Source organism: Phocoena sinus, chromosome 9 (assembly GCF_008692025.1).
Source record: "Phocoena sinus isolate mPhoSin1 chromosome 9, mPhoSin1.pri, whole genome shotgun sequence".
Lineage (NCBI taxonomy): Eukaryota > Metazoa > Chordata > Mammalia > Artiodactyla > Phocoenidae > Phocoena > Phocoena sinus.
Window position 1 is genome coordinate 46,308,422 of NC_045771.1, and position 15,200 is coordinate 46,323,621.

The 15,200-nt window shown below is 40.7% G+C and overlaps 1 protein-coding gene across 1 annotated transcript in view; it reads right to left on the reverse strand.

Annotated features, from left to right (window-relative positions):
- Positions 1 to 8,143, reverse strand: part of GARS1 (glycyl-tRNA synthetase 1) — a 40,969-nt gene extending 32,826 nt beyond the window's left edge. The window contains exons 1-2 of the mRNA XM_032642180.1: positions 7,747 to 8,143; positions 669 to 770 (exon numbers count right to left, since the gene is read on the reverse strand). Of these exons, the coding sequence (XP_032498071.1) occupies positions 669 to 770; positions 7,747 to 7,968 (324 nt within the window). The 5' untranslated portion in view covers positions 7,969 to 8,143. The remainder of the gene's footprint in view (positions 1 to 668; positions 771 to 7,746) is intronic.
- Positions 8,144 to 15,200: the final 7,057 nt, after the last annotated feature.

Sequence of the window (15,200 nt, forward strand, 5' to 3'; positions counted from 1 at the left end):
TACGATCATTTCCAAGATTACAAGACTAAGCTTACTTAGATGCAGATACTGATAAGCCATATCTGAATTTTTAGTGGATCCCTGTAGCAAAATAGCGACTTAAAACTCCAAACAGGAAATCCCCTGATGGTCCAGTGGTTAGGACTCGGTGCTTTCACTGCCGGGGCTGGGTTCAATCCCTGGTTGGGGAACTAAGATCCCACAAGCCACGCAGTGCAGCCAAAAAAAGAAAAAACTCCAAACGATTTCAGTTTGTTGATGGGACATTTATAATTTGAAAAGTTTGGAAGCAGGTATCAGGTGACTAGAACTTTTCCTTAAAAGAAAATAATTTAAAACAGCATAACCATTATTTGCAGGTATAGGAGAATTCATAAAGAACACAATGCCTTCCAGGGAAATTCATGAAACATAACCAGTCTAGGATTTGAGTCTGGGGGGGAGAAGGGGTAGGTCAGGGTTGAGGAAGGCTTTGTAGAGAAATTTTGAATTACACGTTGAAAGGATGAAGAAGAGGAGGAGGAGAGGAAGACATACTGGATAAATAGAGATAAAGCAAATGTTACTTGTTCAGAAACTTTTCTAAGTCTCTCCTGCCCAAAGAGACTAAATAAAGATAAACAATCCTATACCTACTTACATTCCTTTTTGAGGATCCTGAGACTCACCTTTGCTTCCAGAACCCTCTTCCGGGCTTTGAGCTCAGCTACTGCTTTGTCTACATCGACCTGGGGTGCTTTATCTTCTTTCAGTTTTCGCACAAGATCTCCCTAGCCAACAAAGAGAATCTGTATTCACAACTGGTTTCAGAAGTCAAGAAAAGTTAGGAATGGGTTTTTAAGCATGCCTTTTAAAAAGTATCCGTGTGGGCTTCCCTGGTGGCGCAGTGGTTGAGAGTCTGCCTGCCGATGCAGGGGACACGGGTTTGTGCCCCGGTCCGGGAGGATCCCACATGCCGCCGAGCGGCTGGGCCCGTGAGCCATGGCCGCTGAGCCTGTGTGTCCGAAGCCTGTGCTCCGCAGCGGGAGAGGCCACAACAGTGAGAGGCCCGCGTACCGCAAAAAAAAAAAAAAAAAAAAAAAGTATCCGTGTAAGAATGAGGAAATTCAAATGTTTATTATGTGAAAGGTCATTATGAATAACTGTAGGTCGTTGCCCTCAGCATTTATAATCTAGCAGAATATCCAAATACAAGTACATAAATAACTATGCTTGCAGGGTGATTATTACTGGTTGGTTTGTTGTTTTCTTTGTGGGGAGGAGACAGACGGTGGAGAGAAAAGCATTGATAAAAAGTAAAGAGCAAAAAAAAAAAAAAAGTAAAGAGCAATGTAACTACTGAGAACACAGAAGAACCAATAAACAGACTACCCTCTCCTTGAATCCCTCTCCTTTCTTGTGTACAAAAAAATGACTATCTTAGTTTTCCACTTACTTCTCTGACCATTTCTTCTCAGTCACTACTGGCTAATCTTCCTCTGCCCTTTATTGTTGTAATTTTTTCCTTGCTACTTTCTTTAGCCTACTTTATTCACTTCCAACAACCCTGTACACTGATTTTATTACAGCAATGTGGTGGAATAGGCAATCTGAGAAAACAAAACACTATCACACGGTTTGGGAAACTTCAAGATGAGAAGTTAAAGTTATCAAATTAATAGAGCCCTTGGGTGCCCAACAGAAGCAACTGCTCTCTAAAGGAGTAGACCTTCCATAGGCCTTTCAGGATTTTCACAGATCAGGGTTTCCAAAACAATAAACACTAAACTCAAAATTTAAAAATCCATGAGGAAAGAAGCCACCATGTGTGAGACTCAGCAGAAATGACAAATAACAAAATTAGATCCTTTAAAAGTATGAGAATGACCAAATATACTTTTTAAATGCTCAAGATGTTTAAACTAAAATAAAAGGAGGAATCAACAACATGAGCAAAGAACAAGAGAATATCAGAAACAATCAGGGGACTTGAAAAAGAACCACACAGATGATCTGGAAATAAATCACTGAAGTTCAAAACTCACTGGACAGTTTAAATAGCAGATCAGACACAGCTGAAGAGAGAATTAGTGACCTAGAAGAACGACCTAAAGAAATTATCCGTGGATAACTTCCATCCCATGCAATGTAGCAGAGAGACAAAGTTGAAAATACAAATGAGGTAATGAGACACAGAGAAGAGAATGGAAATGGGACAGATGTCCTCCTTATTCCCCTCTGTACTTTCAAACTAATTCCTCTTTTCTCCTTCTAAAACTCCAGCTCCTTTGAGGAGCCTGTCATCATCCTTTCTCCCTGTTGTTGATATTTTCTAAGCTCCTGCCTATTTTCCCTCATTCAATGACAGTCCCCCTCTCCTGCAATTCATTCTACTTTAGAATGTCCCAGTTAGGAGGTGAAAAAGCTGTTTAAAATGATCTCAACCTAGAGCCTAACTCTGCTTATATACCATGAGAAGAATTCTCCCAGTTTTAACATACACTGAATTCTCCAGGAATGCACCCAGGAAAATGTAATTTAAAGGAAGACTAAAATCAACTATACTTCAGTTTTTTTAAAAAAAGGAAAATTGTACCTTGTTTTGTTCAGAATTTTACAAAGTTGTTATTATTTGAAATAAAAAAAAAAACCATGTGACCACAGGCTATGCTGCTGTCCTATCTGAGTAAACAATACAGTATATATACCTTTATCAATGCGCACTTACGGCAACCGCATTCACAGTGAATCTACGTAGAGGTATACGCATCTGCTTAAGTCAATATAACTTCCAGTGGAGTCATACCCCCAAATCTACATATTAAAATAGTATTATTTTATTATAAATTACTTTTTATTTATTTGTATTACATTTAGAGTATTATGCGTACACATATCTTTCTTTAATTTATGTAGATATTTCATATGAATTTCATTACAGGGTAGTAATGGAGAATTCCAAAACATCTGGTGTAAAAGGGTACACTGGGTCTGATATAGTTGAGAACCACTGAATTGGTTCTTCCTCTCAATCTCTTACTGTGTACAAATAAATCTGGTCTGTTATTATACTAGCAGTTCTTATTCTATTATCTTGGCCTCTCTAAAGCAACATCCTTAGTCACCTTCTAACTTTAACTTCTTTATTACACGTACAATAACTGAAATCACCCTATCAATTGATTGGCTTCTTTATTTACACGCATTTTATCTGTCCCTGTCATTATAAAGCAGGCTCTTTTAAGACAGGAACTCTGGCATGTCAATTCTGGCACTCAAATATTTGTTGCCTGCTATCACAACCTAAACCTAGCGCACCGCTCAGCACTTAGTATTTGGTAAATATCTACTGGCTTATTCTTTACTCATTCAGTGGTTCTTTTCCCTTCCTCTACCCGTCAGAACACTTATCTCATAAATGTTCACTAATAGTGCTTTTTGATGGGGATAAGAACCTTGTGAGGGTCTGTGTTCTGAAAAGAGAGTGGCAAGCAGTTCTTTATGAATGTCTTAAAGAAGTAAGCATGCAGTTCTTTTGAATACCTATCCTTATGTGTCAAGTATTGGCACTCCCGTATTTTCTTTGGGAGCTTTTCAAAGGACACTGGGTAGGCAAGGCCACAAGTAGGTAAAGGTAAAGGTAGGAAGAATTTTAAAATTTTAAAATTAAAATTAGTTTTCCTGAATCATTTTTCTGTCTTTTAAAGTTCAGGCATAGAACGAAGCACACATACATTCAAGGATAGGTTAGCTATCAACAGAAGCAGTGGGAGAGTGAGGATTCCTACACTGAGTTAATCACCTCTAAAAATCTCAGTGATTTAAGGAAATAATTGTGTTTACTCTGAATAATGGAATAATTAAAACCATGATTTATAATGATTTAATTGTGTAAACAAAAGAATCGGAGGTGATCGAAACATGGAAAGCAAGTACTTAAGGATTCCTAATTTCTAATTATTTTCTTCCCTCTTTCTTCACCACCAACTATAGTGTGTGTGTGTTGAATGAAACCGATGTGAAACATCATCAATATTTCTAAATTACCTTTAAGAAACATCATCTAGAAGCTTAATTCCTGCATAAATTCTTACCATAAAGACATATATTAGAACTAAGAGTCTGTGATTATAAAGCAGAATACTTATTAGGTGAGAAATCACTTCAAGGGATCTTTTTCATGCATCCGTCATATATATCTTGATGCATATTCAGTTGGCCAAGGAAAAACAAGAAAACATTTCCTCACCTTTTTAAGATGTTTGGCTTTACACATATGGGCCTAGAAGGTTCTTGTTAAGATTAAAAAGTTAATTTCAGATTTCCAAGTTTTATAACCATTGACAAAAACTTCATAAACTTATCATTTGTCCTTTGTGGATTAAGCAACAGTTTTAATGGGCACTCTCAGTTCAGAAAATCAAAGCAGAGAAAAATCCAGGGCTCTAAACTTTCCCAAAATTGAATTTTATTATGGGCCACAAATACTAGCAGTTGCTTTTTTTTTTTGCGGTACGCGGGCCTCTCACTGCTGTGGCCTCTCCCGTTGCAGAGCACAGGCTCCGGACGCACAGGCTCAGCGGCCATGGCTCACAGGCCCAGCCACTCTGCGGCATGTGGGATCTTCCCGGACCAGGGCACGAACCCGTGTCCCCTGCATCGGCAGGCGGACTCTCAACCACTGCGCCACCAGGGAAGCCCTAGCAGTTGCTTTTTGAAGTGACAGTCTCACTTCACTCATTTTCCGGAAAATGAATGAATGCACAATACCCAAGACTGAATAACAATTTTTTGTCAGACATTTTAGAGTGTTTCATTCTTGCAACTCGAACAATCATAAGTGCTCTTCCTCAATCATCATATGTGGGTATGCTTTATGCATACTTCCCATTTAGTCACACAGAATATTAAAAAGATGTGTGCACAAAGGTCCGAATTTAATAAAATTAATAATTCTTATTGGGACTTCCCTGGTGGTGCAGTGGTTAAGAATCCACCTGCCAATGCAGGGGACGCGGGTTTGATCCCTGGTCCGGGAAGATCACACATGCCGCGGAGCAACTAAGCCCGTGTGCGCAACTACTGAAGCCCACTCACCTAGAGCCTGTGCTCTGCAACAAGAGAAGCCACCACAATAAGAAGCCTGCACACCGCAACAAAGAGTAGCCCCAGCTCACCGCAACTAGAGAAAGCCCACGTGCAGCGATGAAGACCCAATGCAGCCAAAAGTAAATAAATAAATATTTAAAATAATAATAATAATAATTCTTACTGCTTTTTCAAGGATACTCTAAAGCAAAACTGAGGTTTTGTTTTGTTTTTTTTTAAACGTGTGAGAGTGTGGCAGAGAATATAATGACTTGGCTTAGTATCCCTGACTTGATTAGTGCTCAGGGCCAGCAGTTCTACTCACCGTGCTTTGCACCATCAGTGCAAATGTCAACACAGTGAAAAATGCAAATAACATTCTTGGTTTTATTATGAAAATGGTTTTGACCTTGGAGACCTCCAAGAATTTGCAGACCACACTTTAAGAACCACTGCCCTAGAGCAATAGTTCCCAAACAAGATACTCCAGGACAAAGTTTTCACCAATATGCAGTAAAAGGGGGAAAAAAAAGAAAAAAAAAGACAATGTATTAGACCTTTTTTCAAAGCTAAACCTGCTAAATATAAAAGACTGTTTTTTATTCTGAGTTATGGTCTGTCCTTTCTTTGGTATTAAAATACACTTTCTTTTATGAAATGAAAGGGGAAATAATATGGTAGTTTGTTGATACATTTCAGTCAATCAACAAACCAAATCATTAAAAAACAGCATCCACGTAGCATAGCAGATTGGGAAATTTATATGAAATACATATTTATCTGAAACACATGCCACTAACAAGACCAGTTATTAAGCACCTTAAAAAATCCCACTCCAAGGATGCCTTCAACTGCACAAACTTCACAGTGGAAGTATGTAGAATGAGAAGAAGTGACCGTGTGTCTCATTTCCTCATATAAGCAAACAAAAACAAAAAAACAAGAAAAAAAAAAACGGTTTAACTAGATGATCTTTAAATTCCCTTCCAATTGACCCAGGAATCAGTGCGATTCAAAGTTCCAGGTAGTTAACTAATATATGTGTGGTCCTGGAAAATTACGGAAAAAAACAAAAACTAACTTACATAAACTAACTTACATATTCAAAAAATACCTTTAAGTACCGAAAAACTAACAATCAAGCCAACATAAACAATACACAAGATAGTAATAACATCGGAAGGCTATTCCATCATCAAAGTTTACTTCAGTTAACTAGTTCCACAGTCTTACTACAGATGGATAATTTGCACTGCAGTTCCAGGCTAACGTGGCAGAGGGAGGGGTTTGGGTGTATGTTTTTCCAAATTAGATGTATTCTCCCTTCTAAAGTGAAGTGAAAAAAAAAAAAAAGTTGAGAGCTAGAGAAAAGACAAAGGAACCACACCTAATTTCATTTGGGAAGGGTGGGTGGAGGGACATGGAGAATAAGCATTCACAGCGCTTTGGTATCAAGAATAAAGAAAAAAGTAAGCCCATAGTGAAATTTCAAAATAAAACACTACTGAATCAGTCAGGCTCAAACTAGAAAGAAGTAGAATAAGTGGCAGAATTTGCCGAATTTTCGGCAGCTCTGCCCCAATGAATTATTTCCGAGGGAGGGATCCACCCTCCATAGCTAAGGCTTATTGCATCAGGCGCCCGTGCAGGAGAAACCCATTCGGTGTTCACTACTAGGTCATCAATCCTCGGGGTCCTATTCCGAGCTTTTGGCTCTACCTGACTGGATGTGAGAATCCCTTTGAAATAATCTTTTCCTTGTCCTCTCTAAATTCTGATACTCATGCAGTGCCCTAGGAAAAGGAGGCCTGTATTAAATCACCAAGCTCCCCAGCCCATGAAACCTCCCTCCCTTCCGCAAAATCAAATTTCAAAATGTTCCGTACGAAGGATGGCTGACTTCACCGAGTCACTCAGGGACATTTACAGCTTCCCACGTTTACGATCTGAAAGCTCACTCATTCTGGGGAACCCAGAAAAGGTGACAGAAGTGAAGGACGATGAACTCACATTATTAGAAACGAAAAAAAAAAAGTTCAACACCTCCCCACATCCACGTTTCAACTATTTTTATTTCCTCAACGGACCATTCTGCTAACTAAGCACCGAATGAAGGAAGATGTCAAGGAGGAAACACTATTCAAAGCATCCTGAAGATTAAAAAACAAGAGTCAGGCAGTGAGAAGAGGAGAACCCGCAGCTTCGGCACGTAATTGATCAGGGAAGAATTAGGAATCTCGCCACCCAGGAAGCACAAAGAACACAGCAGGGGCTGGAAATCTGCAGTTGAGGCTATTGAGCTAGGACAGGAGGAGAAGCAAAGGGTCACAGATCCCAGCCCCATCGGAGAAGCAAGTGGTACGGGCAGTAACAAGGATTGGGAAGGGAGAACCGATCGCATGAAGAGGGAGGCAGAACGTCAAGGGATCCGAGGAAATCACCCCAGGAGAGGGGAGGACAGGGGTCCACCGGAGGGAAGGTGACCGGCGCACGCGGGGACTTGGTCCAACGTGGGGAAGGCGAGGAAGATGCCTAGAAACCAAGGGCTTCCAGAGAATGAAGGAGAGGGATAATTGGTGAGGTGGACCGGTGCCCGGGGAAGAGAGAGAGAGAGGAGGAGAAGGAGGTGACCAGGGAGAGGAGAGCCGGGGCTGAGGGGAAGGTGAAGAATGCCGGTACCTGCTGGCGCACCGCTAGCCTGAGAGGTGCCAGCACCTCCTCAGCCCCCGCACCATCCATGCTGCTCCGGGAGGCGGCAGCGGGGAACGAGGTCGGGGCGCGGGCTGGCTTGCTGATGGGCCGGCAGGGCAGAAGAGGAGGCCGGGCCGGGAGCCGGTGCGGCGGCGACAGCAGCAGAGCGGCGCGGGCGGCTCTAAGCAGCGCCGGGCGCAGAGAGGGCATGAGACCGCTGCCCTGGGAAGTCCGGAGGGGGCGGCGGCGGAAGCGGCGCGCGCGCCCAGGCCGGGTGCATGATGAAATCGCCGCGTAAACGCCGCGGTGCGCGCGCAGCCGCACATTCCCCACCCCCGACGCGGCGTCGGGTCGCCACCAGCCGATTCGACACAAATTCCCGGAAGGACCCGGAGTCCCTCAGAGCCCCGAGAGGGCTTACCCCACCGTGGGCGCACGGGAGGGCTGCGAGGTCCCAGGTAGACTCCCCCAGCGAACAGATTTGCACGATTATGCGTCAGTGGGCCTTCAAGGACGCAGCTCCATCCGACACATGCTGACCGAAACTCACGAGGACCTTCAGAGCACAGGCTTGTACAGGGGCACTGACGCCCTGGCTGACCGACGGGAGTACACACTTCTGTTTGTGTTCTTTCGCCCCCTGGTTCTTAAAGTCTCATTAGACATCACATCAGATAAGGACTTAGACTCAGTGTTGCTCAGCTCAGATGATCCTCCGATAAGGAAACAGATCGAGAGGTTAATGATTTGCCCACCTTCACCCATCCATGCCTTCCAATGTCAAGACAAAAGTTGCGGAAAGGAAGGGCTTTTTGGAGAAAGTCAGTGCTGACCAGCCTTTGAAGGGCGAACAAGATTTGAATCAGCAGAGATGAGGAAAGTCTAGGAAAAGATAATGTGCCAGAAAGTGGGGATGAGCGTCCAGGTGCCTGGGATTCCCTCTGCCTGGCCTTGCTTCAGCTGACCTCCCTTTTGTAGTTAGGCCCCCGCTGATGGACCCTCCGGAAATGGCTTCTTCCCTCCCTCCTGCCCCAAGGGCGGGTTGGCTGCAAAAGCTGGATTCCCTTTCTACAGAGGGAGTAGAAAAATAAAGAATGTATTAGTTATAGAAATAGCATTGCACACACCCACCAGAATGCCTAAAATGGAAATGATGGAAAGTGCAAAGTGATGCTCTGGGACTCTCGCACACAGCTGAGAGGAATGTGGATTTGTACAGCCACTTTGGAGAACTCTTTGACAGTGGCTACTGAAGCCAACCATACACACCTTATGGGTGACCAGCAGTTCCACCCTAGGAGTCTACAAGAGTAGACAAGCTCAACAGAGTGAAGTCACCTTTCCCAGAACTGTGCAATTTCATATTACTTCTGTTCCTGTTCCGGTTTGTGGTTCTGGAGAAGTACACACAATTTCCCATAAGCAGAGCAGGTACAGAACGACCTTCTGCAATATTAAAAATTTGTATTTTTAAAACTTTTATTTCAAGATTTGATATTTACTAGTCAGAATTTTTATTTGGCTTTATTTTAATAGGTAATTTAAAAAATTTTAATTGAAGTATAGTTGATATACAATATTATATGTTACAGGTGTACAAGACAGTGATTCACAATTTTTAAAGGTTATACTCCATTTATAGTTATTATAAAATATTGGCTATGTTCTCCGTGTTGTACAATATATCCTTGCAGCTTATTTTATACCTAATAGTTTGTACCTGTTAATCCCTTGCCACTATATTGCCCCTCCCCCTTCTCTCTCGCCACTGGTAACCAATAGTTTGTTCTCTATATCTGTGAGTCTATTTCTTTTCTGTTATAGTCACTAGTTTGTTTAATTTTTTAGATTCCACATATAAGCGATATTTTAGTTTTTTGAGAAACCTCCATACTGTTTTCCACAGTGGCTGCACCAATTTACATTCCCACCAACAGGATATGAGGGTTCCCTTTTCTTCACGTCCTCACCAACATTTGTTATCTGTATTCTTTTTTTTTTTTTTTTTTTTTTGCGGTACGCGGGCCTCTCACTGTTGTGGCCTCTCCCGTTGCGGAGCACAGGCTCCGGACGCGCAGGCTCAACGGCCATGGCTCACGGGCCAAGCCGCTCCACGGCATGTGGGATCATCCCAGACCGGGACACGAACCCATGTCGCCTGCATCGGCAGGCGGACTCTCAACCACTGCGCCACCAGGGAAGCCCTGTTATCTGTGTTCTTTTTGATGATGACCATTCTGGCAGGTGAGAGGTGATATCTCATTGTGGTTTTGGTTTGCATTTCCTTGGATTAGCGATGTTGAGCATCTTTTCAAGTGCCTGTTAGCCACCTGCTTTTCCTCTTCGGAGAAATGTCTATTCAGTTCTTCTGCCCATTTTTTTAATAGGGTTGTTTGGGTTTTTGCCTTTTTTTTTTTTTTTTTATCTTGAGTTGTATGAGCTGTTTATATATGTTGGATATTAACCCTTTAACAGTCATAGCATTGCAAATATTTCTCCTATTCAGTAGGTTTCTTTTTGTTTTGTCGATGGTTTCCTTTGTTGTGCAAAAGCTTTTAAGTTTAATTAGGTCCCATTTGTTTATTTTTGCTTTTATTTCCTTTGCTTTAGGAGACAGATCCCCAAAAAATATTGCCACAATTTATGTCAAAGAGTGTTCTGCCTCTGTTTTCCTTTAGGAGTTTTGTGGTTTCTGGTCTTACATTTAGGTCTTTAATACATTTTGATTTTATTTTTGTATATGGTGTGAGGGAATGTTCTAATTTCATTCTTTTATATATAGCTGTCTGATTTTCCCGGAACCATTTATTTAAGAGACTATCTTTTCTCCAGTGTATATTCTTGCCTCCTTTGTCATAGATTAATTGACCGTAAGTGTGTGTGTTTATTTCTGGGCTCTCTGTCCTGTTCCACTGATCTGTCTGTTTTTGTGCCAGTACTATGTTTTGATTATTGTAGCTTTATATAGTAAAGTCTGAAGTCAGGGAGCATGATTCCTCCAGCTCTGTTTTTCTTTCTCAAGATCATTTTGTTTATTCAGGGTCTTTTGTATTTCCATACAAATTTTACAATTATTTGCATTTTTAAAACTTTTATTTCAAAATTTGATATTTATTAACCGTAATTTTTATTTGGCCATATTTTTTAATTAATTTATTTATTTTTGGCTGTGTTGGGTCTTCGTTTCTCTGCGAGGGCTTTCTCTAGTTGTAGCGAGCGGGGGCCACTCTTCATCACGGTGCGCGGGCCTCTCACTGTCGCGGCCTCTCTTGTTGCGGAGCACAGGCTCCAGACGCGCAGGCTCAGTAGTTGTGGCTCACGGGCCCAGTTGCTCCGCGGTATGTGGGATCTTCCCAGACCAGGGCTCGAACCCGTATCCCCTGCATTGGTAGGAGGATTCCCAACCACTGTGCCACAAGGGAAGCCCCTTGGCTGTATTTTAAAGGTAATTTTGAATTTATATTAATAGTTTTCAATATAAAAAGCAATTAAAATTTTTACACATACTCTTAGTTACATTTTTGTGTATGTTCAAATTCTGTACACTTTGAATACAGTTACATATTTTAAAAAATTCTTTAGGTCAGTAATACCTCATCTGTGTTCATGTGAGGATAGTCTCATCACTAGTCTCCAAATCTATCCTTTCCCTGCTCCAGTTCATCCTCCCCACTGCTGCCTCAGTGAGTATTTCTAAAACGCAAAGCTGTGCTTGTTGCACCTCTGCTCAGGACACCCCATTAGGTCCACATGGCCCTTAGTAGAATTTCCTAAGTGGTTTTACTTAGGAAACTACTTCTGCAAGACAGTAATAATGGCTTATATTCTTTGAACGTTTACTAGGTACCAGTTAGTGTTCTGAGTTATCTCGTGTAATTTACTCACCAATCCAGTGAGACAGGCTACATAATAATTCCCATTTTACAAATTCAGGATTCAAGACACTAAGATATTAAACAGCTATGGTCACACAGCTACTGAGAGTGGAGACCAGAAAGAATATGAGGCTGGGGCAGGGAGTGGAGGGGAGTGGCAGTTTTGCCATGCAACTCATGAAGCTGGTGAAGCTTTTAGTGGGCATGGGAACCTGCTCATTTGGATGCACTCTCTCAAGGCTCTGGAAGAGGCCCTAGCACTGTCTACACATGGTCATATTTTTTTCTTTCGTTATTAAAGTTCTTTATTTGATGGAGTGACATTTGCATACATTGTAATGTACAAATCTTAAGCATAGTTCAATGGATTTTAACAAAGGAATTCCCACTTATAACCCACATCCCAAACAAGATAATGAGCGTTTCCCTCACCTCACAAAGTTCCCTCCTGGGCTCTGTTAATACCCTCTATTGTTTTGTCCATTTTCTATTACATTGATTTCTACTTTTATCTTTATAATTTTTCCTTTTACTTAATTTGGGTTTAAATTGCCCTTCTTTTTCTGGCTTCTCAAGGCAGAAACCTAGATAATTTATTGTAAACCTTTCTTCTTTCCTAAATCAAACATTTAAAACTATAGATTTGCCTCTAAGTACTGTTCTAGTTGAATCCCCAAAATTTGATTGTTGTTTTTATTTCCATTTAGTCCAAAATTCTAATTTTCCTTATGATTTCTTCCTTGTCCTATTAGTTCTTGAGAGGAGCATTATTTAATTTTCAAATAGCTGGGGCTTTTAAACATATCTTATTATTTTTAGAATTACTTTCTAGTTTAATTCTTCTGTGGTCTGGGAAAAACTTTTGAAATTTGCTGACTCCGATCAGTTTTATGACCCAACATATGGCATACCTTGGTGACCGTTCCATGCCTTAAAAAGAACGTGCATTATGCAGTTGTTATGTTTAGTGTTTTATAAATGTCAGCTAGACAAGGTGGTTCATGATGCTGTTCAGATCCTCTTCATTATTAATTTTTTTGTCTACTGGTTCTATCCATAACTGAGAGGATGTTAAAATCTCTATGATTGTGAATTTGTCTATTTCTCCCTTTAGTTCTGTCACGTTTGCTTCACATATTTTGAATTTATTCAGCACATACACATTTCTAATTGTTACATCTTCTTGCCAAATGACATTTTTCTTATTCTGAAATGTTCATCTCTAAATATACCTCTTATCTTTAAACCTATTTAGTCTCGTGAGTATAGGCAGTCCAGCTTTTTTATGATTAGTGCCAATGGCCAATGCAGAGCTGAATCCTCCTACCGTAAGCCAAGTGACTGAGCCACCTAGGAAACAAGTTCCTAGCCCCAGTCTGGCTTTCAGATGACTGCAGCACCAGCCAACATCTTTTTTTTTTTTTTTTTAATATCTTTATTAGAGTATGACTGCTTTACAATGGTGTGTTAGTTTCTGCTTTATAACAAAGTGAATCAGTTATACATACACATATGTTCCCATATCTCTTCCCTCTTACGTCTCCCTCCCTCCCACCCTCCCTATACCACCCCTCCAGGTGGTCACAAAGCACCGAGCTGATCTCCCTGTGGTATGAGGCTGCTTCCCACTAGCTATCTACCTTACGTTTGTTAGTGTGTATATGTCCATGCCTCTCTCTCGCTTTGTCACAGCTTACCCTTCCCCCTCCCCATATCCTCAAGTCCATTCTATAGTAGGTCTGTGTCTTTATTCCTGTCTTACCCCTAAGTTCTTCATGACATTTTTTTTTAATTCCATATATATGTGTTAGCATACGGTATTTGTCTCTCTCTTTCTGACTTACTTCACTCTGTATGACAGACTCTAGGTCTATCCACCTCATTACAAATAGCTCAATTTTGTTTCTTTTTATGGCTGAGTAATATTCCATTGTATATACGTGCCATATCTTCTTTATCCATTCATCCGATGATGGACACTTAGGTTGTTTCCATCTCCGGGCTATTGTAAATAGAGCTGCAATGAACATTTTGGTACATGACTCTTTTTGAATTATGGTTTTCTCAGGGTATATGCCCAGTAGTGGGATTGCTGGGTCATATGGTAGTTCTATTTGTAGTTTTTTAAGGAACCTCCATACTGTTCTCCACAGTGGCTGTATCAATTTACATTCCCACCAACATTGCAAGAGGGTTCTCTTTTCTCCACACCCTCTCCAGCATTTATTGTTTCTAGATTTTTGATGATGGCCATTCTGACTGGTGTGAGATGATATCTCATTGTAGTTTTGATTTGCATTTCTCTAATGATTAATGAAGTTGAGCATTCTTTCATGTGTTTGTTGGCAATCTGTATACCTTCTTTGGAGAAATGTCTATTTAGGTCTTCTGCCCATTTTTGGATTGGGTTGTTTGTTTTTTTGTTATTAAGCTGCATGAGCTGCTTATAAATTTTGGAGATTAATCTTTTGTCAGTTGCTTCATTTGCAAATATTTTCTCCCATTCTGAGGGCTGTCTTTTGGTCTTGTTTATGGTTTCCTTTGCTGTGCAAAAGCTTTGAAGTTTCATTAGGTCCCATTTGTTTATTTTTGTTTTTATTTCCATTTCTCTGGGAGGGGGGGTCAGAAAGGATCTTGCTGTGATTTATGTCATAGAGTGTTCTGTCTATGTTTTCCTCTAAGAGTTTGATAGTTTCTGGCCTTACATTTAGGTCTTTAATCCATTTTGAGCTTATTTTTGTGTATGGTGTTAGGGAGTGGTCTAATCTCATACTTTTACATGTAGCTGTCCAGTTTTCCCAGCACCACTTATTGAAGAGGCTATCCTTTCTCCACTGTACATTCCTGCCTCCTTTATCAAAGATAAGGTGACCATATGTACGTGGGTTTACCTCTGGGCTTTCTATCCTGTTCCATTGATCTATCTTTCTGTTTTTGTGCCAGTACCATACTGTCTTGATTACTGTAGCTTTGTAGTATAGTCTGAAGTCAGGGAGCCTGATTCCTCCAGCTCCATTTTTCGTTCTCAAGATTGCTTTGGCTATTCGGGGTCTTTTGTGTTTCCATACAAATTGTGAAATATTTTGTTCTAGTTCTGTGAAAAATACCAGTGGTAGTGTGATAGGGATTGCATTGAGTCTGTAGATCGCTTCGGGTAGTAGAGTCATTTTCACAATGTTGATTCTTCCAATCCAAGAACATGGTATATCTCTCCATCTATTTGTGTCATCTTTAATTTCTTTCATCAGTGTCTTATAATTTTCTGCATACAGGTCTTTTGTCTCCTTAGATAGGTTTATTCCTAGGTATTTTATTCTTTTTGTTGCAATGGTAAATGGGAGTGTTTTCTTGATTTCACTTTCAGATTTTTCATCATTAGTGTATAGGAATGCCAGAGATTTCTGTGCATTAATTTTGTACCTGCTACTTTACCAGATTCATTGATTAGCTCTAGTAGTTTTCTGGTAGCATCTTTAGGATTCTCTATGTACAGTATCATGTCATCTGCAAACAGTGACAGCTTTACTTCTTCTTTTCCGATTTGGATTCCTTTTATTTCCTTTTCTT